The following is a 24,949-nucleotide window of genomic DNA, read 5'->3' as shown; positions in this document are numbered from 1 at the left end:
GAGCTTTTAAATTGCTGAAGCATTGAGACGATGAGAATAGCTGTGGTGTCAGAGAAGCCCACGATATTGTTTGTCAGCTCCAACTTTTGAACAATTTTAGCCGCTTTCACTAAGCATTTGTGCTCATACCATGAACAGCCATCATTACAGAGATAACACAGATGTCCCTGAGACCAGGGCTTTGCAGAAATCAGTCCAATACAAGAGATGCTTATAAACTGTAATTTCACTGATCATGATTGTTTCAAATCAGCAGCCTTTGTGCAGGACATTGTGATTTAATAATGGAAAATCAATGAAAAGTACGCTTATTGGCTAAAGCATTTCTAGCAAGATATCATGTAACCGTTATTTGTCAGTTCTTCGGCAGATAAAACATCAGTATGTGTTCTCAGCAGGATATTGGATACAGGGCTAAAGATAAAACATGGCGCTGTTAGTTTTTCATTTCGGTTGAGACAAATCTCGCCTCGCCAATTTTGTCCTATCTGAGCTCAGCTGTATTTCTAGGAAGCAAGGTTAATAATGTCTTACTGCAGTAGACAGGTTAACAAATGATTTATATAGAATGATGTACTGTGTGCTTGCGTATAAGGTGCAGACTCAAAAAGAAGCGCCACATAATGATGAACACTTATTATTCAGAAATACTCTATAAAGCTGTCAAATGCCTAGATTGATCAGTCACAATCAAGATGTTTGAAACAACTTAGTAAACAGTGAAATGTGGTTTACTGAATATGGGTCACACTTTAAAATAGAGTTATATTAGTTAATGTATTTTCTGCATGATCTAATAATGAACAATACTTGTACAAAATGTATTTATCTTAATTTGTAGACATCTAATGTATCAATAAAATGTAAATTAAGGCTTGTTAACATTAATGTACTGTGAGTTAACAACAATGGACAGCTTTACTGTATGAAAAAATTTAAAATCAAACAAAAAGTGTTTAGCGGTAGTGTTACGACTAAATTTTATTTATTTGTTTATTTTTATTGTGTATTGCATGTGTCTTTTTCTTTGTCCCGCCTTGTTGTTTTTTTCTGTTATCCCATAGGTTTCCATTTCAGCCTGTATAAAAAGGAATTTCCGGCTTGGTTCGGGGAGCTCTCTAGTGCTGCGATCGTTGCTGGGAGTGGAGCTCCAGGATTTCACTTACCCCTCCGGCCAACGACCAGCATTCAGTTTTGTACCATTGTTCATACGTTCAACTTCTTTTGAGAGCTTGAGCTTGTAGGGGTGGCCTGCCTATTTGTTTGATTACTTTTGATTATGTTTATGTTTAGGGAGAAAGGTAAGCTTCCTGTATTTTTCTTTAAGGATTTATTGGTAATTTTAGTTTTTTTACTTTATAGATTCTTCTCTTTGTTACTCTGGCCTGTGGCCACCCTGAAGAGATGCTCATTTATATTTATGACTTTTTTCTATAATAAATCTATTCATATACTCTCAACTGAGTGTCCGAGTTTGATTGTCGACTGAAGGGGAATCTTTTGTATTTAGTTTTTCTTTGGTTTAGGAAATCCAACACCCCAACACATTTGTTTTTCCGTTTATTATGCCCATGTTGTTTTCCCCTAGACTTAGGGCATAATAGGTAGCTTAATTAATGTGTCTTTGGATCGGGAATTCATCAGAATAAATGTGTAGGGTCTGGATGCAGACCTGGTGCAGTGCAGTCTGAGCTGCATCCAATGATTTTTGATGCGTGTTGGAATATCTAGCCAATTCCATGCGTGCTTAAGAAAAAAAAGGTCTGGAGAGGGTTTTATTCAATGTCAAAATATTAGTCATTTATTACATACAAATGAATAATTTGCGGACAGAGCTCTGGGTTACATTACCCCAATGCAATACAAGAATTACAATCAGAAGGTTCGCAACTAACTTACATTTCCCTGACTCCAACAAATATACACAACTGATTTAAAATGTTGGTGTTACGTCCCTTATATGTTATTCTACAGTCCTACAGTCTTGTACCCAAACATACTTCTTCTTTCTGCAACCCTTCTCAGCATACCAGAACTGAACAGTTAAGTGTACCTTAAATATATTGCACAACACGAATACAGCTCCTTGTGATATGTCTAAACTTCTTATTAGACGTGTCTGGAGCAGATTCCCCACTGTATTTATTCTAATGGTGCTTTTAGACTTGTGGATAAATCCTTTGGTCCGAAACGGGTTAAAATTGTTACAATCTTTATTTTTGTTCTTGGTGCGGTCCGCTTTCACATGGCAAAGTTTCTAAACAGACCAAAAGAGCTAAACAAGTCACGTGCAAATAAACTCCCCTTACATTGGTCAGAGTTTCACGGTTTATTTTTCAGAGTCCCGCTCAGCTGTGATGCGTCCTTATTTAAATTGATGACGATAAGCTGCTCTTTAATTTTGAATGGTGATATCCACAGAGGCGAAGCAGTGGCGCAGTAGGTAGTGCTGTCGCCTCACAGCAAGAAGGTCGCTGGGTCGCTGGTTCGAGCCTCGGCTTAGTTGGCATTTCTGTGTGGAGTTTGCATGTTCTCCCTGCGTACGCGTGGGTTTCCTCCGGGTGCTCCGGTTTCCCCCACAGTCCAAAGACATGCGGGACAGGTGAATTGGGTAGGCTAAATTGTCCGTAGTGTGTGTGTGTGTAGATGAGGTGCGGCTGGAAGGGTATCCGCTGCGTAAAAACTTGCTGGATAAGTTGGCGGTTCATTCTGCTGTGGCGACCCCGGATTAATAAAGGCACTAAGCTGACAAAAAAATGAATGAATGAGACCCACAGAGGTAAGAATCTCTCATACAGTACCTAGCTTGGCTTATATGCATTATAGCCTTTACATTACAGAGAGAAATAACAGATAAAAAATGACTGCAGTTGAACAGCAGATAAAACGCTCTCGTTAATAGTTCAGCATGCTTTCACTTTCGTATTTGACATAAACTCACATAGGAATGACATCACGCCTCAGAAATCTCTGTTCATATAGCCGTATATGCCTATTACATATCCATAATACACTGTGATATAGCCTGGTTCGGATCATATAGCTTTCTCACTACAATAAATCTGCTCCAGATTTCGTTTCAATCGAGCCGAGACTACCTCATTCAGGCGATCTCGGAACAATTGTTTTGGTGCGGATCCGAGTGCGAATGCTAGATTCACATATGTCAAATGAACCGCGCTAACTAGGCAAAGGAGACAGGTTCCAAGACAAAAGTCTAGGTGTGAAAGCACCATTATTCTTCTATTTCCCGCTTGTCATCTGTTCCTTCTAAAAAGTATGCAACAGAGTAAAAAAAGAAGAAGTATGCTTGGTCAATATTTGGTATCATTCAAAAGAAAAAGATTGATTAATCTGTTGTAATCTAAACATTTTTAAAAAAACAATAATAATAATGACACAAAAGTAATAAAACAAATTCCTTTTTCTCCACATGTGCTCACCTAACCCACAGTGACGTCACTAGCTCCATTGAGTGCAGACAGAAAACAGAGAATAATAAAGTTCAATTGAGACTTTTATTTAATATAAAGAAGAACAAAGGCAGCTGCCGTTCGCCGATCACCAGTGGGGGAACGCAGACTGAATGAAGGCAACAGAAAATCCACCTCGGCTCCCTCGGAGTGGAGCGAGTGCTGGAGCTGGTGAGCGCAGGTGAGGAGCTGGATTCAACCGCGAGGTGACTGCGCAGATCACAGGTAAGCAAATAAAGTAAATTAAGATACCGGACTAGACTAGACTGGAAATAAGGACTGCAAAAGTATCTTAAGGATTTGTTGAGCAAGAGAGTGTCAGTAAGGTTTAATGAACACAATAATCTGGCAATGAGTAACAAAAGAGGGCAAGTACAAGGCCCAATCCCAATTCTACCCCTTTAGCCCTTCCCCTTACCACTACTTCTCATTTTGCGCATTCCTGTGAAGGGGTAGGGGTGTCCCAATTCTCTTTAGCTTGAAGGTGTAGGGCTAAGGGAAAGGGGTGAATAGCCTTTCAAACAAAGTTTTTTTTTCGGACCACACTCGAAACCAAGGGGTAAGAAATTTCTCAGAATACACCAGCCACAAGAGCAGGATCGCAGTACTCTGAAGTAAGGAAATCCACAAATTAGAATTTTTTGGTCATTATTACGAATTTTTACAACAAACACGTTTTAATATATTCATAACCATGTATGTGTTTTACTGTCATACTTAAAAAAAATGCTAAAATAACAACTAAATTTCAATATCTATAATTCATAATAATAACTCCTGTACAGCAGTCCCACAACATTCTGACACTCGACCACCCTGTCAGAAAAGTCTAGTGGCTGAGAATAAGCTTTTTACAGTGTCTACTATAATGTTAATGTTGTTTTTGGTGTATTTACATAGATAAATATAGTCACTGTATAAATGTGCAGTACAGTTACGATCTTATTGCCACATTAAATCATTATGATAACATAATATATGCCTTCAGCGATTTCCTGAAGATAAACACCAAAAAAATAGCACAACAGGAATAACTACAGCAGTCGCGATTGTCTGATCTCATATGAAGCAAGAGCTTGCTATGACATATAATGGTGTGTGCAGGTGCTGTAGTGCTTTCCCAATTCTTACGCCCCAATCACACGGGGCGTCAGCGTCAACGCTTCCCATTTACTTTGAATGAGTGACGTCAGGCCTTGCCGAAATGCATTGTGGATCCGTCGGCACTGCTTCAGAAGCGTTGCTCGCTGCAGAAGTTGGGACTAGCTCAACTTTTCAAGCGCCAATGGAAGCGTCAGCCAATCAGATCGCTGTATGCAAATACACCAGCTCAGACAGTGGCCTATTGCTGACTGAATTTCATTGGCTGACGCTTTATGACGATCGCTTAAGCCCCAACTTCAGACACGCCTTCAGTCAAGCGTTGACGCTGAAGCCCCGTGTGAATGGGGCGTTAGGGGTAAATGTATCAAGCCCTTTCCTTGGTTTTAAGGGCCAAGAGGTAGAGGTAGGGGTACTAAATTAGAATTGGAATTGGGCCTGGTTACTCCATTACATTGTTTACTCACCATTACAGGTGAATAATGTATGCACCAGCGCTTGATTGTAAGGAGCAGCAGAGGCTCACAACAGACTGAGACAGAGAAATCCTGATCAAACCTGACCCATGACACATTGTGTATGACATTGCATCACTGAGATATACAGTCTCAGCTTGCATCGTCAAGGCTGCATCCAGATACTATTGGAATAAACAGCAAAAGTAAGTCCAATGCAAATGTGTAGGCTCAGTTTTAAAGAATAGAGTCGATAAAAGCTTTTTAATATTTTGAAGTGCCTTTGACTTATTTTCGCTGTTTTATGGACAGCGATATTTCCATTAATTAACATTAACAAAGATGTATTAAAACTGTAATAAATGCATTGTTCATGCTAGTGAATACACACACTAACTTTAACTAAGACAACATTAAATGTTACCTGAAGACATGCTGACACATTTTTTGCAGACTACAGAAAGGTCGCTGGTTCGAGCATTGGCTCAGTTGGCGTTTCTGTGTGGAGTTTGCATGTTCTCCCAGCATTCACGTGGGTTTCCTCCGGGTGCTCCGGTTTCCCCCACAGTCCAAAGACATGCAGTACAGGTGAATTGGGTAGGCAAAATTGTCCGTAGTGTATGAGTGTGTGTGTGTGAATTGTGTGTTGATTTTTCCCAGAGATGGGTTGTGGCTGGTAGGGCATCATTCCGCTGTGGCGACCCTGGATTAATAAAAGGACTAAGTCAATAAGAAAATGAATGAATGAATCATCTGAGTGCCCTTAATAAATACAGCAGCACATGTTCTTTATTTAGCAGCATCCATTTTCTGTACTTCACTCAATAAAAGATGCTCTTACTGTAATGTGCTCTCGGGTTTGTGTCAACTACACTGAAAAAAACGATGTCCGCAAAATTGTTGCAAACAATATATATGTTGAATTTAACAAACCTATTTAGTAATGTTCAACTTAATTTATTTGTTTAAATTCAACCCAAACTAATTGTTTACAACCACTTAACTTAAAATTGTAAATACAAGGAATCTTGTAGCATTCATTGGAATATGGTCAGTTTCAGTGCCATATGTCAATGGATTCTTCCTCATTTTATAATGGACTTCTTCCTGAATTGCCAGATGGTAAAGTTTTTTTGGGGCCTCTTCATGGCCTTCCTCTCCATGGATGTACAATCTTGCAAATGCTCTTTCAGAGTGACAAGAAGCGCGTTTGTTTTGATGTGCGAGATGGCTGTTGCCAATGTACAGTACAGGCAATTTTTGCAAATAGAAGACTTAAAAGGGGAATGAATTGTTCATTATTTGAAGACAGCAATGGGGAGAATCCTGAATATCAAACACGTTTGATCTGATCAGGGAGACTGCGATTCGAGTTTGAGAAGATTGCGAGGTGCAAGATTGAATCCTTAAATGCCTCACATTACTAGATAATCTGCACCAAAAATTGGAACTGTGTGAAGTCCCTGACAAGATTTTATCTCTGATTCATGGGAGGCTTAAAGAGTCTGGCTTTAATGGGGTCATGTGTGAGGCTTGAGAAGGCAAACTGTGATAGTTCAATGGTTGAGTCACACTGCACTCTAACAGCCTTACTTACAGTATGTCATAAGTACAATGGGAAAGTTCACATTACCTGCTCACTTTTTCATGTTTTAGGCATAGAGAAGAAACATTTTAGCACTAATGCAGTCAGTTTAAATACATGGAAAGATGTAGTAATCCGGAATAATGGGAGACAGGCATGAGTGAAATGCAGAAACCAAGAAAAGAGTTTCCTAGTCTGCTATTTTTAAAAGCATTCTAAGGAAAAAAATTTAACGATTGTAATTATTAAATAGCATGACTGTACACTTGGAGGATTAGTTCATACCAAAATCTCATTAACTTTTCATTTATTTATTTTCCTTAGGCTTGGTCCCTTATTTACCAGGGGTTGCCACAGGGGAATGAATCGCCAACTATTACAGCATATGTTTTACACAGAGGATGCCCATCCAGCTGCAACCCAGTGCTGAGAAACACCCATACACACTCACATTTACGCATACACTATGGTCAATTTTGTGTTTAACCAATTCAGCTATAGCACATGTCTTTGGACTGTGGGGAAAACTGGAGCACCCAGAGGGAACCCACGTGAACACAGGAGAACATGCCAACTCCACACAGAAATGACAACTGACCCAGTCAGGACTCAAACCAATGACTTTCTTACTGTGAGGCGACGACGGTGCTTTAACAAAAAAAAAAAAAAAAAAAAATTCTCATGGATTTAGAGTGAAATTTCAAATGGTAAGTTGTAATTTTGGTTTAAATCAACCCTTCAAACCCTAAAAATAATAATAATAATAAATAAATAAATAAAATTCAGTCACTTTGAAATTTCATTCAGAAAATAATACATGTACCCAGGAGAATTGCTAGACATAAAGCTCTAATGGGGCACAGCACCCTCTCATGTAACTGGAAAACAGTCTAAAGACACAACTGGAGGTATGCTAAGATATTTAAGAAATCTTTTGCATGAATATTGATTTCATTAAAATAAAATTCTATAGAAAGTTCGATATGATACAAAAAAGATGTTTTATAGAATTATCTGTTGTGTGTTGTCTTAGACCCGACTGCTTCATACCAAAAACAACAGGATCAAATCAGAAGCCATGCTGTATAAATAAGATCACCGTCATATAATTTAAACTTTGTGTCGACTTGCAAAACTGCGTGCTGGTTTTATATTGCATGAGCGGCGGGGCTATTTTTTTGGCATGCATGTACACAACCGGACTGGGAGCAAAGCAGCACGCCAGCGTCAATCAGGAGCGGTGTGCGTGAGGCACGCGGATATGTTTTTTTCTGCTCACATATTTGCTGTTTGATTAAACTACATTGCTTTCATCAGCATTGGTTTGGTTGCACATAGAGAATAACGTATTTATTCTGGGATTACCACTCTTAATTTATACACTTTACTAGGGCACTAGCGACGCACCTCCATTTACTGATGTTTGACCTATTTACCAGAAAGAGTCTACGAAAACAAATAAAGTAAATGAATAATTTCTGACATACTGTATGTGATTTCAGGGTTCGCTCAATACATGCAAATCTATGTTAAAAACACAAAAACATTGTTCGTTTAGGCAGTTGTTAGTTTCATTTTTTCATTCATTTTCCTTTGGCTTAGTCCCTTTATTCATCAGGGGTCACCACAGCAGAATGAACCACCATCTTATCCAGAATATGTTTTACGCAGCGGATGCCTTTCCAGCTGCAACCCAGCATAGAGAAACACCCACACACACTCATTCACGTGCATACAATATGGACAATATAGCTTACCCAATTCACCTACAGTGCATGTCTTTGGACTGTGGGGAAAACCGGAGCACCCGGAGGAAAACCCACGCCAACACAGGGAGAACATGCAAACCACACAGAGTTAATTTCCCAGGGTACATATTTGTTATGGTTTAGAAGGTTCAAGAAACCCTAGAAATAAATGTTGAGCGTCATTTCAGACAACGTCAGCACCTGTTGAAAAACTGAATACTTTTGAGCTTTTGTCAGCTAATTTTATCTTCCAGGTTTAAACAATAATTATTGGGGCATCAAACTCAGTGACAGAGCTCTTGTTTGCCTGTCCAGAGATGATGTGTTGGTTTCTCATTAGTAATCATAGCTGAGTTTTCTTATCCTATGAGAAGACCCTGCTTCTTAATTATTCATAAGAGCACATGCTTTCCGAAAGCAAGGCAAATCTGCCAAGTTGTGAGATTGCGTCAGCGCACAGCGCGCAGTATTCTGCCATTGATGAAGGATCACGTTTGTTTCCATGGTCTTGGTTTGTTTCATTTATTTATTTTTTTGTCTTTTATCAGTTGAGTTTGTTACCATTCAGACACATCGCCTATATCCATGCTGCTGTGTTCGCTTTTATTTAAAATCCTCCAGGGCTAATGGTTGAAATAGACAGGGCAAAAGACCTGCTGCACTGCTATCCATTGTGTCTGCATTCAGACCCGGGGGTCGAGGAGAAAAGAAGTCCTATGAAGAAGTAAATCTTTATAATGATATGACAAACGGTGGTCATGTGTATATGAAACTATGAATAACATATGTACAGGGCATTAAATTACTTACTATTTATTTATTTTTTTAGATTTTAACTATGTAAACTTTAAACTCTGGGGTCTCCTCACGGTTTGTGTCTCAATTTGTGATTTGTTCGCTCCCCTCTTTTTCCCTTGCTCTGCTGGCCACCCCCACTCCTCCTTCTGTTTGCAGCACTCCACGCCCATCATGAAGCATTTTATGAAACAAATCTGAGGTAGACTTATACTGAAAGAAGGGGTTTTATGACCCTTTCATATTTAAAGCATATGAAAATAAAAAGTTTCACTGTAAAGAACATTATGAATATAACTTTAAATCTGACCAAAAAAAAAAAAAACTCTCAAAAGACAGTATGATGTTTATTATTTTCTTTATTGCTATGTGCTCCCCATTACAACAAACAGCCTCAGTAGTGTACACTTTCATTACAACTAACAAAAGTACAAACTAAACAAAAAAGAAATGACTGCAAGCGTTTAGCAACTGAAAGTGTCTTTGTAAGCCAGAACAACAATTAACACTTAAACGGACATGAAAATGGGAGGATAAATAGATTTATCCTTTTATAATGGGGTGTCTGTCTGCGGCTTAGGGATTGTCAATTTAATATCTACTATCTTGCATTCTTTTGGGTCTCTGAAGGCATGTCGTCTATTTTAGCAAACAAATTGCAGAAAGTGAATGCCAATAAAATGAAAACGCACACGCCGTTCGCCTCAGATTCAACTGATTGAATGATGTTCACAGAAAAAGTATGCTGTCTGTATGCCTATTGTCTACTCTAGGTTCAAAATCCACTAAAATTTTGTCTTTTAAAGTTAAAGCTACGAATGAACTGGAAAACAGTTTCGTGTAGGATTGGGGAATTTGTGGGTAAAGGACAGTAAGAGTCACTGTAAATGACAGTTTTGTTTTGGGAGTTCTCTTCAATACTTCTATTCTAAAACAGCTGTGAAGCAGCGTTCCCTTATTATTACATCTCAAAAACTGAGCATGTGTTTTATTAGAGCTAAAATGCCAGTAAAAACAACAGGAAAAGTCTATGTACGTCTATGTTTGTTTACTTTTATGAGCTACTGTTTTTATTCGATGGAAGCTTGTGTTTTTGGTTTGAAGTAACAGAAAATGTTGCAGAAAAGACATGATGTTGAACTTTGAATCTTAATAAATACTGTAAAAGTTCTCAATGGTATATACAATAGCTTAACAGTGGCACACAGATGAATGTGTGTTTACCTTATGAACATCTGAACTCCACTGACAGATTAACTGGTTTCCTTGGTATTGCAGTCAGATGCATTGTGGTTGAGAAATAACCCTCGATTATAAAAATAAATAGCTTTCCTCTCCCTCAGATAAGTGAGATATCTTGTGCAGTGTCTCACAGTATAAGATCTTCACAAAGTCCAGCTTTACTCTTTCAAAGTCTTGTCTATATACAACTAATGGAAAAAACTGTTAAGAGACCACTTGAAAAATGCCAGGTTTCTGTGGATTTACTATTTTTAGTTATGAGTTTGAGTAAAAAAAAATAATTTTAGTTTTATTCTAAAAAAAACAACTGATGACATTTCTTTCACATTTCAAACAAAACTATCAAGTAGATCTTTTACATTTGAATAAAATCACTAAAGGTGTCATGTTGACTTACACTCACTGGCCATATTAGATACACCTGTCCAACTACTCGTTAACGCAAAATTAATGCTAATCACATTCGGCCAATCACATGGCAGCAACTCAATGCATTTAGGCATGTAGACATGTGCTGTCTCTCAATTCCAAGAACGCAGAGAACGGAGTTGTGTTCTTGTGGAGACCGGTCTTGCCAGGTGTTCTTGGAAGAACAAACTCGAGAGAACAGAGAACACATGCTGTGAGAAATTAGATATTGAGTTCTTCCTGATGATAACGTGACTTTACAGATTTTAAATGGATTATTTTTTTAAACATTACATTACTCATACAATGATTTATTGTTTTTCCCCTTTTCAAAATATATACTATGCTTAAAAAAACATTATAAATATACATTGCACAATATAAATAAAACATATAAATGTGTTTACTCCTTTTTTAAGATGTCCATGGTGATGTTTATATTTACCATCTCATTTAGGGAAACTCCTGAGGTAAATAAGTTATATCTCTGAACTTTAATAATAAATCTAAATAAAATGCTGCGCTTCCCACCTCCAGTCACAATGACTTCTGGGACTTCCAGAGTGAGATCGGTGCTCAAGTTTGCATCAGTGCATCCTCGATATCAAGAACACATACGGGAACTTTCACGCATCCTCTGTTCTTGCGGTCTTAAGTATTGGAACTGAACTTTGGCAGCTGAAGATGTTGATGTTACATGAGAACACAAGGACGCAACACCACTAAAGAACGCATATTGAGATACAACGATGGTGAAGATGATCTGCTGCAGTTCAAACCAAGCATCAGAATGGGGAGGAACGGTTATTTAAGTGACTTGGAATGTGGCATAGTTGTTAGTGCCAGACGGGCTGGTCTGAGGATTTTAGAAACTGATCTACTGGGATTTTCACACACAACCATCTCTTTAGTTCATGGAGAATAGTGAACAAAAAAAAAGAAGGAAATATAGCCCAAAGAGCGGCAGTTCTGTGGGTGCAAATTCCTTGTTGATGCCAGAGATCAGAGGAAGATGGCCAGACTGGTTCCAGCTGATATAAAGGCAGCAACAATACCTCAAATACCCACTCGTTACAACTGAAGTGTCACCAGGTGACACTTGGGGTCAAACCTGGTACGAATAAGGTGTACCTAATAAAGTGGCTAGTGAGTGTACATTTTTAATTCTCGTTTGAAATTTAGAAGAAATGTCATCAATATTTTTCAAGAATTGTGTATTTTTTTCTCAAACATTCATTCATTAATTTTCCTTCCACTTAGTCCCTTATTTATCATGGGTCGCCACAGCAGAATGAACTGCCAACTATTCCAGCATATGTTTTACACAGTAGATGCCATTCCAGCTGCAACCCAGTACTGGGAAACACTCATACACTCTCATATTCACACACACACACACACACACACACACACACACACACACACACACACAGTCATACACCAAGGTCAATTTTGTTTTACCCAATGCACTAATAGTGCATGTCATTGGAGTGTGGGGGAAAACCAGAGCACCCAGGAGAACAGGCAAACTCCACACAGAAAGTCGGGACTCAAACCAGTGACCTTCTTTTTGTGAGGTGGCAGTGCTAACCACCGAGCCATTATGCCACCACCTTCTCTCAAACATAACTGTTAAATCCTTAGACTGTTTTCAAGTAGATTCTTAATCGTCTTTCCCCAGCTGTATATGTGATGGGCCATCTATATCATGACTGAACTCTTAACTCTTCTCTAAAGATAAATTCATAGAACCAAAAAGCCAAGCATTAAAGAAAAGCCCTAACATCATGGTAAAACAAGTTGGGGTAAATAAATTCTTCAGGAAGAAGACAGTAAACAAATAAAATAAATCACAGTCCATGTGGATTAAGATTTGACTGATGGCTAGCAGAGAAGCTGCTTTTATTAAATGTTTTCAAAAATAAAAGTAAAAATTCTAAGGCTATTGTAATGCTATTTCACATAATGCTTTTTATTTTCCTGGGCTCACACTGTTCTTCAGTGTTTCATTTCTTATCAAATTCTTAAATCGCTTGTAATATATAAAAAAGCACCAATAATGCTCCTGAATCTCTTCTTTTTAAAATATCCTCAGCTTGTATTTTTGAAAAAAATTATAATAATACTGACTTTTTTTCATATACAGTATTTACAGGAACGTTCATAAATATCAATTGGTCAAGCATGTCTAGAGTTGGTAAAAATAAAACTTTTACGATCAAGAAGTTGATACAACCAGAGCTTGTACACAACACCAAACCCCCATAGACCAGACTGCTTAGAGGATCTCATCGCGAAAACTCCTTTGGCACATTCCCCATCACAACTATGTGTGACTGACAAGTGTGTTTTAAAGACAACTGCTGCTACTGGGGGAAAAAGAGAACATTTCAAAGTGAACCAGCACTTTACTCTCTCCTGCTTTTAAATATCTTGAGGATGATCTGAAGGGAAAGATGAATGTTAAAGGTCTATATCTACAACAGACAAATAAAAGAAAGAGAGAGTCCAAAGAGGGGAAAAATGAGACAAACTTTCCTTCATCTCTCCACCTCAGAAGATGTTGTCGGCCACTGACTCTCTTGGAAACTTTCCAGCTGCATCGGTGCATCTTTAACGCCGTCCTCGCTCCACGAGCTATGGATTGACAATGCAGGAAGATTTCTAGCGCTGGGTTTGAGGCGCTTTTGAGTCTTGCTGTTCTCTGTATTGTGTTTGCGAGGCGGGGGAGTGGCGGCCTGCTTGGAAAATTGGCCTTGCGACGTGGATCCCCGCTGGTGCTGCTGCGGGACTTTCAGAGATCCATTAGCAGCAGCTGAAAGCGTCTCCAGAAGTTGGGAGGCTGAACCGAAGCGAAGTTCCTCCTCTGTTTCCGCAGCTTCGTGCAGAAGAGGAGCAAAAGTGCCACTTCTCCTACTGCAGGATTCACAGCAGAGCTTGTTGTAGCCTGGAATCGAGCAATAACGTGCCAGAACCTCCATCTGACAGAATATGGACTTGTCTCCTCCGCACGGCTCATCTGTCAGAGAAGCAGAAGGCTTTTATTTAGTGCTGTTTTATATGCATTTTTTCAAAGACGATTCAGCTTTTTAAAATAAAAGATACTATTAATCTGTATATCATGAATATTAGAAAATATTAGAACGAGCTATGTCTCTTAAGATGCAGCCAAACAGACGAACATTGTACAATGGTAATAGAATCATTTAATTGATATTTTCAACCACAATATTCAAGGCGGTACATTGGTAGTCCTTTTTTTATGAAATCTGATAAGAAATTGTCTTTCAGATCCAAAAAGCAAATAGCAAACAGTGCTAATAAAGAGCTCTGTGTGCTGTCATAAATCATTATTTCTGGACCCTATAAAAAGCTGGCCGGACAACAATTGTACTTGTGCTTAAACACTGGTGTGTGGAACATAGTGAGCCTGGAGACTGTAGTATTTAAAACAAACTATGCAATGAATGACTAGTGCTCATGAACTATGATAATTAAAAAAAGAAGACCAAAAGAATAAGAAGCTCAAAGGTATACTTTATTTTGCACATTTTTGTTGACTATAAATTGCATTGCATCCACATACACAAAAATTACTATTAGAGTACTAGTACATCTACTAATTTACTAAAGTATTAGACTATACGAATTTTTCCATGTAGGTCAACTACACTAACTCTAACCTTATAGTCTACCATTGATATATACACTAGATATTACATAGGGTTCCTGAGCATGTGTCAGTAGCACCGCTACCTTTGTACAGAGCTCCCAGGACAAATGTCAGTCAACTGCAGTTAAGACAGTGTGCCAATGTGAAGATGCTGGACTTTTGCGCTGTTTATGGGTGCAGTTTGATGTTGGTCAGAACTTTTAGCCCCCCTAAATTATTAGCCCCGCTGTTTTTCCCCCCCAATTTCTGTTTAACAGAGAGAAGATTTGTTTAGCACATTTCTAAACATAATAGTTTTAATAACTCATCTCTAATATCTGATTTATTTTATCTTTGCCATTATGACAGTAAATCATATTTGACTAGATATTTTTCAAGACACTTCAATACAGCTTAAAGTGACATTTAAAGGCTTAACTAGGTTAATTAAGGTTAACTAGGCAGGTTAGGGTAGTTAGGCAAAATATTGTATGGCAGTGGTTTGTTCTGTAGACTATCGAAAAACAATATGGAGGGCTAATAATTTTGACCTAAAAAAAAAAAAACTAATATATATATATATATATATATATATATATATATATATATATATATATATATATATATATTTAATTTTTTTACTGCTTTTATTCTAGCTGAAATAAAACAAATCAGACTTTCTCCAGAAGAAAAAATATTATCAGACATACTATGAAAATTTCCTTGCTCTGTTTAAAATCATTTGGGAAATATTAAAAAAGAAAAGAAAAATCAAAGGGGGCTAAAAATTCTGACTGTACATGTGAAACGCATGCATACTAAGGAAACACTACGTCTCTAACACGTTTAACCACACAAGTAGCATTACAGTTCTTATATAATAAAGCATGACTCATGTTTAGGATAAACTGGATGATGGAGAGGGACTGTGTGGGGGAGGGATGTAAAAGTTTACTGCAATTTTTCAATAAGAAAAGTCATTCATGTTTGGGTCTACATGAGAGTTAAATAAATTGTCATTCTTTAGGTGAGCAATCCTCGCAGTTTTTTTAAAAGACAGTTATGTAAGTGAGCGTGAAGGTCGTATTAAACTTAAAGGTCTCACATACATAATGTGGTCTGTCAAGTCATATGTATTTTTTTGGTGACACATACGTGTGGGTGACTTGGATTTTTGTTATTTCTTGATCCCCTCAACCTTACCCATTTGTTCATACCACCTCTCACTGTCTTATTCCACACACAAAGCCAAAAGCCCAACAGAAAATCCTGCAGCCCTCAATAAAAAGGTCACAATGACTTTCAATTAATAGAAGTCATGGAAGAGTCATTATGGTCCTTGAAGTTGGATTACAGACTATTTGTCACCATGCGAACCACCAACTGCTTAGTGTTTTACATATGAAAGGAAACAAAATGCCTCTACCTCCCTCAGGAGTCTTGCTTTATACACAGCTGAAAAGTTAAGCAGTGTACAGCAAGATTGCCTTTTGTAAAGGGTGTGTGTTTTGTTAATCTTCCGCTGTGATGGATGTCATCCAAGTGCAGCAAAAGCTATTAAACAGAAATTAGTGGAAGCATCATGCAAGCAGAGGCATAAAGGAAGCTGTGTTCACAATGACGTCTGCTGAGATTCATTCCAAATTTCTCACTCTTATCACTTGGCTCAAGGCACGGTGTGTTCTAACAAATAAAACTGACCAGCTGAGCATTACTCATGAATGACTTGAGAAAAATCCAGTTCTCTGAACAAAGTTGGGTATTAATGTTTGCTAAGAAACAGTGTTTTTCTGTGCCGTGGGCACTGCAAATCAGTAGAAAAAGAAAATGCTGTGCAAAACACATTCAAACGTTCAATTTTTAGCATATGGGGTTTGTTTTAAAAAAGCGAAGGATTGAGTGAAAATGAGAGAACTACGAATAACAAACGTTGCCAGAATCTCAAGCTTATAGGCATTACGTGACCTAATTAATAACTTTTTAATACGTATTGCTTGTCTAAATAGATGAGTTAACACGCTTCTCCAGAGAGCAGTTGAGGAGTTCACAGACCACAAAAGCATTCCGGAAAATTAACTGAGGTTAAGACTACCATGAATAATCTAATCAATGCAGATGAATTTGTGCATTGTGCAATATTTTCCGTTCTCTTTTAATGGACTTTCTTTTGTTGAATAAACAACTTAGACACTTTAACCGTTCAAGACCCCATAAAATTGCTTGATGAGTGTTGATTGTTGTCCTTGTGGTGATGCACTTCCTATTAATAACAATTGCCTTCTCTGAATCTTACCATGGCAGGGTCTTGGCCTGCAAGGCTTTTGCGACTCGGGCTTCTCACCAGTACATTGATCTCCAATGCGACAAGTGACCAGGCGTCGTGACACACCTTCTCCACAGGACACTGAACACTAAATAAAAAAAGAAACAAACAGAAAAGCTCAAATGGTTTTAAAAACACATGGTTTCAAAAGACCCACTTACAACTGGAATTGAAATGCATTTTTGTCAATCCAATAATAAGAAGAAAACAGGTGTAAATGGGTTCTAAAATGTTTAGAGATTGGCCATGTGCAACCACTTCCAAAAGCAGTCATTAAAACATTTGCCAAGATTTGACAATATCCACAAAAGAGACCGTTACCAGACATTTTTTAATAGCACAAGCCAAAGTGTGAGATTTTTACTTTAAAATAAATAGTTTTTGCATGTTTTTTTTATAATTCAAACTTTATAAATTAAATGGAAAATAATAATAATTATTTTTCAAAAATAAGATAGATAGACAGACAGACAGGCAGACAGACAAATTGGACCTAGTATTTACGGTTACTAAATATAGTTTTTATAGACATCTCGTCACCTTAGAATTATAGGGGTCTATCTGACATTTTTGTCAAAATTGTGTGATGTTTTTTAAGCTGTTTATATTTTAAGATTTTCTAATTTAAATACGTTTTATTTACAAAGTTGAATTCTAGCTTGGCTCTATAAGGTTTTTTCTGTAAGCCAGTCAGCATTTCCAATGCACACACGAGGACCAGTTAGAATCAGCTTTTCTTTGTCAATTCACCATATCGCTTTGTTGACAGCAGGAAAGACCAGAAAAAAAACACAAAATTAGAGCCGATTAAATAATGCTGCACCTCACAAGATTGAGAAGAACTGAAAAGATGTTTGTAATTGTGATGATTTAGAACCATTTTTTTGACATTGAGATGAAATGTTAAATTTTACATTGTTTGAAAAAGAAACAGTTATATAACAAATGTAATATATTAAATGTAAACTATATTTATTTGTGTATATATACTCAGTAAAACATTTTCAGTGTTTATTAAACTCATTTGCTTATCGTATGTTTTTAAAGTCTTTAAATTTGATATTAAGCCTTGAAGGGCAAATACTTAATTCATGGGACATATAATTCTATAAATATAAATGAATAGTTCATATAAAGGGCATAATTTAATAAATATTACCATACTAATTACATAAAATTAACATCTGCACTGGAAAAACTATTTAGTGAAACCATGAAGGTTTAATTCGACCAAGAAAAATATTAATCCTTAAACATTAAATAAATGTTAGGAAAACAAAAATGTAACTTTCTCAAACATCAAAATATTGTTACAACACCAATTGTTATTTATTTTTAATTAACTTATTAAGCAGACTGATTGCATTTCTTGAAAATACAATCAATTAATAATCTGCCAGATAAAACCTTATAATTCCAAGTGAAAAATGACTTTTTAGAATAAGGTTCTATCTGCATTTACTGTGTTTTTAACCTCAATTTGCAAATTTAAGAGAACTTTGATAATTTAGGGTACATTTAGGGTCTTTGTTATGTTAATGTGTAAAAGAGAACAGTGATACGCATATTCTTCGCTATATGGAATGCAAAAACTTTGAAGCTCAATATCTCAAAATCATCTAGAACACAAGAAAGAACCTTTTAATTCCAAGATGACGATCTTGGCAAACTAAAGAAAATGTCTGATTTCAGATTCTGACATAGCTGGTTAATGAGGTCACAGTTATCAAACAATCTCTCTGCAGGAATTGTCAAATCATTAAAAGAAAAGACTTTGCTTAAACATGATCAGTGTGAGAGAATGACTCTAATTTCAAAGCAAAAAGCAAAAACTAAAGTGACAAGTCCTAGTCTGTTTTTTTTTTCTCAGGAAAAATAAATAAATAAATCTACGGATGTGGTAAATACATTCTACAAATGAGACCAATTTCACATTGATTTCAAGTCCAATTGTACTAAAATTGCTTGCAGAGTAATTCTTTCCGCTGAGCTTTGTAAGATATAATTGAAATCTACTCTCTGTTGCAAAATACTACACACAGAACTGTGAGAATCACTGCTGTGTATTTATTGAGAGCTGAGAAAAGAATACCTCTGACCAGGCCCCGGTCCTCCACTGGGCTGGGCAGGCAACTCTGTTACATGCCCTCCTCATCTCAGGCTTTTCCCCATTGCAGTACTTGCTGTGAATGGAGCGGTTTGTGCCCTCATGAAGAAACTGGACACAGCGCACAGTACGGATTTGATATCCCAAGCTTCCACATGTTTTAGTACAATGTTCCCACTCTTCGGTGATCCACCTGACATGAGACAAAAAGAGTGCTTTAGTCTACTTTTTGTGACAGAAAATACAATTCCAAACCTCCAAAGTCCAAACCTCTACTCATGCAAAGTGTGAATACTATGTCATTGTCTGAAATGAAATGTCAGCATATTAAATAAAAAATACATTGTCACACAAATTTGTTCTATGATATCGCTTTAAGTATATCTGAGCATTTCGGCTAAACTTTTAAAAACTCAGAGTGTACACTAAAGCTCTAAGGGTCAAGGTTTACTGGATACCAGTACTTTAACAATTCTGAAAGATTAATCACTGTCTGGCCATCTGATTTTGCAATCGAGATAAAGGTTAGGCTTAACAGGCATTCTTTAGCTCTGCATCTTTTTATTTTTGTTTATTTTGGTGTGTGTGTGTGGCGGGGGGTGAGGGGTGTATCTGATAGATTTTTTTGTACCTGGAAAAGGTGACTTACCTTCAAACTTGAAAAGCAGATTATTAGCCATTGTGAATGAGATATAGTTCAAAAAGACATACACGTGTCTACAACATGTGTTTTTTCTTCCCCAGACAGTAAAAAAAAAAAAAAAAAAAAAAAAAAAATATATATATATATATATATATATATATATATATATATATATATATATATATATATATATATATATATATATATATATATATATATTTTTTTTTTTTTTTTTTTTTTTTTACTGTCCGGGGAAGAAAAAACTAAAAGATTGTCCCCTTTGAACACAAACACAGTAAACATGTAAGGCTGAATAATTAAATTGAATCATTGACATCTGTTGTCTTTATTACAATTTTTACAATTTAAGACGGCATCTTTGGAGATCTTTTCTGCTGGAGATAATGTTATTATAAAATCAAAACATCTTACACTGTAGGAACGGTATAACAAAATTTTGGTGGTTTTAAAACTTGACTTTTCTAAACCGTGGTATACCTTGAAAACGGTTATCACCGTATGCCTAAAACCAAATTGCAATTATTATTGTAGAGAGCAAAGGTCTTCAACTCTGCTAATCAGGACTCACTGCCCAGCAAAATTTATTTCCAACCTTTTTCATCACACCTGCCTGTTTATTTATTTATTTATTTTCAAATGATCCTCAACATCTTGATTAGCTGCTTCAGGTGTGCTTTATTAGTGTTGGAGCTAAACCTGCAGGATACTGGGTCCCCGGGAGCAAGTGTAAAGACATCTGGTTCAGAGCACATCAGGGTGCAAATTACCTGAGTTACATAACACATGATTCCACCTAAAGGATGTCAAAACAAGATGTTTTTTTTTTTTTTGGAGGGGGGAGGGGTTCAATAGTGAGAGTTTGTTCTGATCTGGATCTTTAAAGGGCAACTATGGTGAAAAATATACTTTTCAAGCTGTTTGGACAGACATTTGTGTAGATATATTGTATATACTGTCATATTGGGTTGATATAAACAAACCCAGTTCCTTTTTTTAAATTTAACAACATATAAATAGTGGGCCAACTGGAGCAACTTTTGAGACTGACCGTAACCTGACGTAGGAGTGCGGTCCCCCCACCTACCAATATTAATTGATAGGCGACAGAGCAACAGAGATTTTACATTTAGAGACCATTTGCGCTTAACACTCAGTGAATGCAACGTATCAAGATTCGGAATATTGAAAACAGCTGATCCACAGAGTCTTTCAGCACTCTCTCAAAAAACCAACCCGGGCTCATTGTGGAAACGTAGCCCCGCGGACGTTTCTGCGGACCGCGATTTACGTCCCGGGAGGTACGTATTCGAGCGTTTTTTTGTTTTCGCGGATCCGCGAGAGGCCACTCTGCGCGCTTTTTCGCTTCTCGCGCGGGCGCCTCTCGGGAGCGCGCGGCGTTCGCGCCCGCGCCGTTCTCGCGCGAATAGCCGCCGGATCGAAAAAAAAATAAAAAAAGCAAAAGCCCCCGTCTTCGATTTCGACCGCGTTTTCGGATCCCGCCGCATTCTCGCCCTTATTTTCCGGATTCCGTTTTTCGTCTTACCTGATTTCCGGAACCCGCCGTTCCCCGGACTCGATCCCGGTCGTCGTCCACCGCGGCTGGCTCCGGCTCGTCCTCCTCCTCCGGAGCCTCCCCTCCGCCGACGCAACGCTGTGAGCTAGGCGGACAAACTGATTGCGTCGGGAAAGCCCTCCACTCGGAGGCGAGCCGTCGGCCGGCGAGCGCGAAGAGGAGGGGCGGAGCGGCGCCACACCACCCCTCGGCGTTCGCTCAAAAAAAAACAAACGCGGCCTTTACGTACCTCCGGCGACGTAAATCGCGGTCTCCAGAAACGTCCGTGGGGCTACGTTTCCAGAATGAGCTTGGGTTGCAAAAAACACACTCGACTGATCTTCACTACCGTATCAACGCTCATCACATGATGTCTCTCATCGGTGCCATTGTTTGTAACTTTAGGTGGGATTGCAATCATGTCTACTTTTCATTGTATCTTCCTTAAACTTCAGCCATTTGCATTTCCCGTGGTCACAGAAGCTCCCTGTCATCTCAACTAGGTGCGGCTGGAAAGTGTGAGCGGGTTTCCCTTACATGCACGTTCCTCCATTGGAAAAAAACAAAGTTGCCTTAGTTATAGCCTCAGTCAAAGTTAATCCAGAGTGCGTGGTTATTAGTCTCGGTTTACAAGCTCGGAACTTTAAACTAGCACACAGTTGGGATAACTTTGTTTAGTTACCGCAGTTTTGTTCAGTGCAAAGAAGCTGTTAAGAAGCCTTTATGATTAATTAACCATGACAAATTAAAGTGCGGTTAATAGTGAAATCGGTTAATCATTACATCCCTATACGGATATCGCATGCAACGTTATGTTGCGGCTGTAAAACAATACAAAGACACAAATGATTTTTTAACTACCACTTCGGCACACAAGGAATATTGATTCCTCAACATTCATCTCTGCTTGGTCTGTGTCCGAGTCGTACATGTATGGCTGAACGCTGGTCCTCTCACTCATCTTGCTTCTCTCTGTCTGCCTGACTGTTGCCATACACAAAGCGGTAAGTAATTTTTATGTGAAGCAACACACCTCTAAAACAGCGACCTGTGTACACACCCCCAAAATGACACTTTTTTTTAACACATAATAATTAAAAATCTGAATTGTGTTTGAACTGAACCTAAACTGGCACACTCAGATGAACCATAATATTAATATTAAATCTTAAAAAACGGGTAAACTAGATGCCTTTTAATATTAATAGTTATAATAGTAGGTAATATAAATATACATTTGACCATCCCATAGCAGTACATACCATTGTGATCACACTCAGAAAGCTATGGTAGAAAATATTCAGTATGCAGTCTGAAACTGGAAGATCTAAAGCAGTGTTTCTCAACCACAAGCTCTGCACATTTTCTATATCTCCTTAACCAAACACACTTGACTTAGAGAGACTGAAAGACCTGTAATGGGTGTAACAGACAAAGGTGGCTGCACAAAAACTGGCTGCACAAAAAAGCAGATGAAAACAAACAAAAAGCTGCTTGTAAACACACCAAATGGATGGCAGCTGACTGAAATAAAGCCTGGTTTATACTACTTTGTTGAGTGATCAGAGTGACCCACGGAGCCTGCCTTGTACGTTGCTGTGCAATTATATCTCTGCTTGCTGTTTGCATTACTCTGCAATAACACTTCTAAAACGCTAGCTGGCAGTTGGTTTTTATGTTCCTCTGTGTAAGACCTTAATGTATAAGTAGCTAAAACTCAGTCATTCTGAGGCTGGAACTGGCGGACGTGCAACAACTTTAATCATAAGCTAAACACAAAACAAGAAGTTTCCATCTGGAGCTCCTTTACAGGACTCAACACTTGTAAACAATCGCTCCAATGGGTTAGCACTGCTCTTGGCCATGCCCACACTTGTCAGCGCTACCAAGCCAACCAATCACAGAGCTTGTGCTACGCATCATTGCAACTTGTAGTTACAATTTTTGAAGAGGTGCGCGTTAGTGTCGGCATTAGCCAAGGCAAGGGGTATGTGATCTGCACCAGACCATACGCGTGCGCTTGATGCAGAAGAATGAATCAGCCTTAAGAGTTCACATTCTGTGTCTGTGTGAGACAAGGTGTCTTTCTGCACACACAGATGGCAGTATTCTGTTTATTCCACTAAGGGAAACTAAAAAAAAAATGAAATGTGCACAGAGAAAAAGTCAACAAAGCAGCATTTAGTGCTATCATCACAATACGTGTCACTTACCACAGAAGAATTTATTCATGCAAATATTTATGATATTCTGATAATCCATAAAGTTTGTAAATATTTGAGAAATGTGGCACAATTACAGCTGGGCTCTTTGTTTTCCTTCTTGACTTGAATCGTTAACTTGGATATGTCACTTCAGTTTTTGATTTTGCACTTCAATTCATTGATGAATACCAAATCAGAGCTCTCCCTTCAGCTGATACCAATTCTACATGCGGAATCAGGCCAACTCGACCCGATGAGAGGCGAAATGTGGAATACAGCAAACCAGCTAGACAGACCATCTGATATCCCAATGCTGCCCATCAGCCGACAATCAGCTTGGTTTGTCCCAACATTCAAACAATAAACTAATAAGTACACTCTTTCATGGTCATGCATTTATTATGCATTTATATAGCCTATCAGAGGTTACTGTAGGACATAATACACTCATTATGCCTCGAAACGCTGACCACTTAAATCCGTCATCAGATGCCCTGTTTGCAAGTTAAGTTGATTTGATTCTTTAGGGCCTTCATGAAAAGTCTATAAGTTACTTTGGCTAAATTTCTTAGTTGTTGTGTAATAAAGACTATTTACCCTGTCAAAAACTCTTTAGTTCAAAGCAAGGTGGTGTCTCATTTAAAGGCTAAATATCTGCTGCTCCCCTGCCCCTCTCTAAACTGCAGTATCGAGAATACAGATCAATTCTTAAGAAGCAGCTAAACTAGTCAGCACACAAACCTCGCACCTCTGCTGAAGTTTATCTGTAAGACTGACATGGAGTATTTCACATTTTAATGGCTAAATTGTATTATAAGTAAATTATATAATAAAAAAGCATTATTATTTATATTATTACTTGCATCTTTCGGACAATTAGTAAGTACAGCTACATCCTTTAAATGCAATGAGTCCAGCATCTTGTAAAGCAGTCTGGTGAAAAAATATTTTCCACACACAAGCACATTTCTGCCTGAAAATTACCCTCAACTAATCCATTTAACTTTTACGGTTAACCTGTGAGTTATATCCGAACATGCAGCAGACTGAATGCCAGGATCAAAGAGAAATGAAATTTAGCTGCTTTGCTATCAGTTTACAAAAAGAGATGGGACAAGGAGGGAGTCTATAATTGCTTAAAAGTGGGAACATGCAAAGAAGTAGTTAGACATGCATACACAGGCACAAAATTTAAACAGGTCAATTCAAGTCAGTTATGCAACACAGGCTTATTGGGGATACGTGCCCAGGGCTATACTTTTAGGAACCTTAAAATATATGTGCCTTGGCATAGAGTACTCCATTTTGTGTGTAAAACAACTGCTATGGGGTTGTATGACTGAGCAGAAATATATTCCACTGCGATCAGTTTGCTCGGTAGTTTGTCTTGTACGACATCAGACTTGGGTCAGTTATGCAACACAGGCTTATTGGAGATACATGCCAGGGCTACATTTTTAGGAACCTTGAAATATGTGCCTCGGCATACAGTACTGCATTTTGTGTGTAAAACAAATGCTATGGGGTTGTATGACTGAGCAGAAAGATATTCCACTGCGATCAGTTTGCTTAGTAGCTTGTCTTGTATGACATCAGCCTTGGGACACAGAGCAGACCAGGTTCAAGGCCAATGAAGGACT

The 24,949-nt window shown here is 38.0% G+C and overlaps 1 protein-coding gene across 4 annotated transcripts in view; it reads right to left on the bottom strand.

Annotated features, from left to right (window-relative positions):
- Positions 1-9,498: 9,498 nt before the first annotated feature.
- The window catches only part of adamts3 (ADAM metallopeptidase with thrombospondin type 1 motif, 3), a 214,793-nt gene continuing 199,342 nt past the window's right edge, over positions 9,499-24,949 (bottom strand). For 3 of the 4 annotated variants that reach the window (XM_087251131.1, XM_087251134.1, XM_087251132.1), the window contains 3 exons: positions 18,875-19,082; positions 16,753-16,870; positions 9,499-13,826 (listed from right to left, as the gene is read on the bottom strand). In XM_087251131.1, coding sequence (XP_087107257.1) covers positions 13,348-13,826; positions 16,753-16,870; positions 18,875-19,082 — 805 coding nt within the window. In that variant the 3' untranslated portion in view covers positions 9,499-13,347. 4 annotated transcript variants of the gene reach the window in all.

The sequence above is a fragment of the Danio rerio genome, chromosome 5, assembly GCF_052040795.2.
Source record: "Danio rerio strain M-AB ecotype USA chromosome 5, GRCz13ab, whole genome shotgun sequence".
Lineage (NCBI taxonomy): Eukaryota > Metazoa > Chordata > Actinopteri > Cypriniformes > Danionidae > Danio > Danio rerio.
Note: the sequence above shows the minus strand (reverse complement) of the source record. Positions and strands in the feature narration are given on the sequence as shown.